Source organism: Diadema antillarum, unplaced genomic scaffold (genome assembly GCF_040938485.1).
Source record: "Diadema antillarum isolate AM-2024a unplaced genomic scaffold, OU_Dant_1.0 scf00000004, whole genome shotgun sequence".
Taxonomy (NCBI): Eukaryota; Metazoa; Echinodermata; class Echinoidea; order Diadematoida; family Diadematidae; genus Diadema; species Diadema antillarum.
The window spans coordinates 80,935-86,854 of record NW_027270893.1 but is presented as its reverse complement, the minus strand read 5'-3'; the positions used below and the strand labels follow the sequence as shown (position 1 = coordinate 86,854).

Sequence of the window (5,920 nt, the reverse complement as noted above, 5' to 3'; positions counted from 1 at the left end):
GGTGAAGATGACGCCATGGATCCACCAAACCAAAATCATTTTTTTTTTTTTAAATCTCAAGAGCCTTTTCCCTAGCTCTTCTATTACCAAGTGTAAGATAATTGAAGGTATCTAATTCCATACTCTCGACCAAATTTCAATAATCACAAAGAATTTGATGATGGTCATCGAAATCCAATCATATATTATCTGTGCCTCTATAGAATTCGGGATGATCACTATTCGGCCCATATAGTACAATCAAAGAAAAATCTAGAAAACCACATTGAATACTAAGGGCTACAAAATTTCCTTTAATATCACACTTTACTCTTTTGATAATGATAATGATGATAATGATGATAATAATAATAATAATAATGATAATAATAATAATAATAATAATGATAATAAAGGACATTTATATTGCGCAGCTACTATAATAATATACTCTACTGCGCATTACAAAGTGACATGCATATAAGAGATTCAAACAAAAAATACATTACTTCAAGAGATGACTTTTTAACCTGGCCTTAAATTCATTAATTGTAACTGCTTGTCTTACAAACAAAGGGAGATTATTCCATAATTTTGGTGCAGCGTACAAAAATGCCCTGTCACCAAGAGTAAGTTTTGATTTCCCCGATGGATATTTCAATAATGTTTGATCCCGTGAACTTCGAAGATGATGGAATATTTGAAATGATGTTTTTAACTCTACAAGTTCCTGTATGTACACTGGTGCTGTACCATGAATAGCTCTATATACAATTAGCAGAGTTTTAAATATGATTCTCTGCTTTACAGTCAGTCCGCAGCGTGAGCGAAAACGCACGTATTTATTCAAGTCGTATGCACGGCTGAGCGGTGCTTGCATACGTAATGAGCAGATACATGGTCATGAATAAATCCGTGTAGAGTATTTCTCGTCAGTTTTCGACACTTTTAGTATCGACTGAAAGAGAAAACATAAGCAAATATGCTCATGATCAAAATAAACGGAAAAGAAGAATAAAGAATATCAAAATCCCTCTCGAAGTTCGGTATTGTATTCAAAAAATATTCCTTCACGTTTGACGCCAAAAAATTAACCTGAAATTTTTCATGCCCCTCTAAAATATGGTGAAGACTATGTCCGCTAAGGTATATAGTATCACAATAAGGGCACGTTTTCCCATCTTCATTTCAATACGGGTCAGGAACTAGCAAAATTCAGAGACATGTCTAGCGTCGAGTTTAAAAAGATTATCCTCGCATTCGCACCGGAATTCCGGGTCTGTGATTGGTCGAAATCTGTCGCAAGACGCGGCGTGTCGCATTGCGTAGTATCCATTGGCTGCTGACTCAATGCTGTGAGTTTTAAATGTTAGGTTCCAAATTGTGATCGAATTTTCACTCTCTGTACAAAACTTGAACTTTACACAGGAACCAATGATGTGTATGTGAGTGTGCACTTACAATGACCCTGAACAATGGACCTGGCTGCCACCTGTCCCGAGCTCTGCTGCAAGGCACATGAATGCTTAATCAATTATTCATGTGGATTGCCCCGAGCACTGCTAGTCTGAATTCTTGACACAGGGTGAAATTCATGCACATGAAAGAAGTAAGCACATGTTTCCATGTGCTTGCACACACCACATTTCAGAATGAACAAAGACTAGCTGCGATAGTGGAATTCCTCATGAAACATTCAAATCCTGGCCATTGTCCACGACCATTGTCTGGGTATCAACAACACATTCCACGCGTGTTCATTCACTACCCCACTTCCAGTAAGAAAACATAATTTGCCTTGTTTTCAACAGGAAAATTCACAACCTTAAAAATGGTGCCTCTCTTCGTTTTTTAATTGATCATACTCGCTCAAGTTTCACGATTGTGAAATCGAAGAAATTACGGAGATCTATTTTCAATACCAGTCAGGAACTAGCAAAACATCAAACTATGATCTAAAAGCTTCTTGAACATTGGCAAAATAATCGTTTACTTTGATGCTAAAATGGACTACTATATTGACATCAAAAATAGGGAAATTAGGTATCAAATTAATGAGCATAATCAGCTCTATAACTTACCCAACCATCCTGGGTCAAACAATGCACTGTGAAAGCTATGAAAGTTGTTATTGCGACCTCTGCAAAAACTCTCGCAAAGTATCGCGAAATCTCGTCAGTCTCAAGGACACAAACTGCGTAAACGTGATTCTGAATAAAATTGTCGTTCGTGCCTCATTATCGCACACGCTGCGGACTGACTGTTTACAGGCAACCAATTTAATGCACGTAGTAATGGACTACAATGAGAAAAAACGAGGAGAATTACAAACTAATCTAGCACATGCATTTTGCACCCTTTGTAGTTTACCTAATTGATTATCAGGTAAGCCATAAAATAAACTGTTACAATAATCCAATCTGCTTGTGACAAACGCACGGATGATTTTTTTCAGTACTTTCCCGTGTCAAATGCTTCCGAATATGTGCAACATTAAACAAATGATAAAATGCATTTTTACATACTTCAGAGATAATAATGTCTGTCAAAAGATAGGCGTGAATCAAACCACACTCCCAGATTCCGTGCAGAATCAACAGGATAAATATCAACATCAATCACTTTCAGGCTTTCAGTGCGTAGTTTTGAAACTTGCTGTTGAGTGCCACATATTACAAATTCGGTTTTCTTATCATTAAGTAGAAGATTGTTGGATAATAACCATTTGTGAAGATGCACAATACCTCGCTCTATAATGGACACAGAATAATTCTCATCTGCTGCAGTAAGTGAAAAAGATATGTACAGCTGTGTATCATCCGCATAGGTATGACACATTAACCACTTCTGGGAAATTGTGTTGGATTTCATGGAACAACCTACTAGCATACAAAGTAAAGAGAAGGGGACCCAGGCAGGAGCCTTGGGGCACACCACAGGGTACATCAAGCTCCTTGGAAATACTGGAATCGACCTGAACCCTCTGTCTCCTATCATTCAAATAGGACTCAAACCATGACAATGCCCTGTCAGTTATTCCAAAGTGTGTTTGGAGAACATTCACAAGAATGTTGTGTCTAATTAAATCAAAAGCTGCACTCATGTCCAGTAGAACCAAAAATATCACCTGTTGCTAGAATAGAATTGAGCATCCAATTCTATGGCTGCATTGCTCGAACTCCAGTATGAGAATCCTTCTTTAGAGAATGATAATTCGCCACTACAAAAGATTCTACCGTGACAATCTACTTTTGTAAAAATGTTCAAGGTAACCATTCAAGTCAGAAAAATGCAATCCCCTGCCTATGTATACTCCATGTAAACAATCGCGCACCCACCACCAGGGAGGCGGAACAATACTGATCAATCCCCTGCCTGTGTGCATGAAAACAGTGGAGCACCCATGTGTGTCAGGGGCTGCATTATCAATAGGAATGATTGAATAATCGCTCTAACCTCATTTTCAAACACAAAGCGCAATATGGTTGCCTTTTCCTTGTGTTTCATCACCAATACATACCCTATAGCTACAATCTTAATTTCTTGTAGGAAGTTAAATATATATATATATATATATATATATATATATATACATATATATACATATATATATATATATACATATATATATATATATATATATATATATATATATATATATATATATATATCAATAAAGGCGGAGGAGCTGTGTTGGTTGAGATCAGCATCGCTTTGACAAAATAGAATATCGGACGATTTTGTCAGTCGGTTTAATTGCACTACCATTTTCCAGTGCCGGCATCCTTCGAAAGATAACAAAAAATAATAATGAATATCATTTATAAAGCGCTTACTAAAGTGTTTCTAAGCGCCGAGCGTCTTGAAGAAAAAATTAGAAAAGAGAAATTCAGTCATGCAATAGATACAAATTGTAGTACGGTGAAATACAATATAAAATACATAGAATACACATTGTAAATTATAACTGATAGAACTAACGTACATGCCATGCGACAACCGATAAGTTTGCAATAATGTTTTGAAGGAGTAGTCTACTGTTAGAGCTTCACGGACGTGGATGGGTAAGTTGTTCTAGAGTGTAGGTGCAATAACACTGAAGGCACTGAAAGATGTTTTACCCCCCATTCCCACACTACCCATGTTTATAAATGGGTACCTGGCGACTGTACGGTAATACCCGCATTTCCACATACGTTTGTTCTCATCGGTCACTCGTCGGAAGCAAGGTTTGTTGTTTCCAGTCACCCACCGTAGTGTATCGGATCCCAGTCCGATGAATCCGACTTTTTGTTGGTCGACTATCAGGTAAGTTTGATACATTTCGGGCGTTGATCCAATGAAGCAAGATCGTCCGATGAGGATCAAGCGCGTTTATATGTCTGACACTCACTTGACACTCGACCAACCAAGTAGGATTCATCGGACTGCGATCCGGAAGCAACAAACTTTGCTTCCGATGAGTGACCGATGAGAAAAAAAATCTCTGTGGAACGAGGGTATTGACCTAATGACAGGGCCCTCTGCTGGAAAAGTGTCAACTGGGGATAATTCGTTCACTTTGATTTCGTCAGTACCACACCAACACAAGCTTTGCCCTCGACACTTGCGTTGACAAAAAGAGTAAGGTTTCTATCGTGATCCAATGAGTGAGGTCTCAAGGGTGATCACGCCTTATGTTCTGAGGCACTTTGTAGCCGAAATACGCCATGTCGGTGGAAAGCCTTTGTCTGACTTTTTCAAACTGCTCATCAGAAAGCGTGTCGTAATATTTTTTCAAGATGGCATCATCGCTGCTATTTGAAACGTCAAGTGACTTATATGGAAGAAATTTAGAATCTACGCCCATGAGTTTCAACGCCTCTATGACATCTTCATTATATGTTTCCAGTCTTCCAATATAGTCGTAACCAAGGCAAGGGTTACAGATCTTGTGCACGTCTTGCCAATGAATGTCGTAATTCTTGGCTAGGAAATAGTCGATGAACTCTTTAAAGGTGACATTGTACATCTCACTTTTTACCGACTTGCCAGGCATTTCCGCCTTAGAGTGATTTCCGTACTTAATGTATATTTTCTTATTATGAGCCCGACGCTGATGAAGATTTCTATTCGGATAGGCTTCTAGTCGATCTCGAAATGCAGCTAAAAGATGCGTATATGGATTACGAACAAAGATAACCTTTGTAAAGTTGGCAGCGTAGAATTTCCTTGCACTCTGGTTTACTTTGTGCAGGTACTTAAAATGTTTCTTTAACAGCGTGTTGGATTTCCTTGGAGCCAGTTTGGCGTCTTCAGGTATAAAGCCGTTGACGGTGAGGAGGAGTCTGCCCCAGTTGGTGCCGCCACACTTGGGGACGAGGAGAAGCAGTGTTCGCTGATTCGGGAGGACCCTGAAAAGGCCACAGGATTCCGCAAGACGCGGGGAGGAAGTGCTGTTGTTCCGCAAACACTCACGCCGCAATGTCTCTCGGCGAGCCACCTGCCTGTCTCTTATACTCATTGGTGGTGAGGTTTCCTTCACGAGATATTTTGGAGGACAGAAACAAAAAGTATTTTCATCATCGTGAAGGAGGAGCTGTAAATCAGTGTCCTTGAATCGACCAGATGTACATGTATCATTGTAGAAACCCCATCTCATGAAACAAGTATACTGCAGGTGTACAAATGATGAAACCTGCAAGAATGTTATGATGACCCTCGCAATTCACTTGAACAATAAAAAGAACAAATAAACCTTGACAGAGGCTACTCGAAAAGAATCATTTCTAAGTTTCGTTAGGAAGGCTTTCAATATACGGAGGTAGCACCGGATGACACAGGGTATAGACTTCTAGCCCAAGTTTGAGAGCAGCTTTCTGTTCATACCTGCTATGGTAGCGTGCTATTCGTGTATATAGGTATTGGGCAGATACGAGCTTTTTCATTTCATCTTTCTGTC

The 5,920-nt window shown here is 39.0% G+C and overlaps 1 protein-coding gene across 1 annotated transcript; it reads right to left on the bottom strand.

Moving 5' to 3' along the window:
- Positions 1–4,636: 4,636 nt before the first annotated feature.
- Positions 4,637–5,482, bottom strand: LOC139742891 (carbohydrate sulfotransferase 9-like). The gene has a single exon (XM_071653432.1). It carries the CDS (start codon positions 5,480–5,482, stop codon positions 4,637–4,639), a length of 846 nt encoding a protein of 281 aa, XP_071509533.1.
- Positions 5,483–5,920: the final 438 nt, after the last annotated feature.

What these genes read in the sequence shown, in the direction of transcription:
- LOC139742891 (XM_071653432.1), bottom strand. Translation starts at nt 5,482, where the DNA reads ATGAGTATAAGAGACAGGCAGGTGGCTCGCCGAGAGACATTGCGGCGT.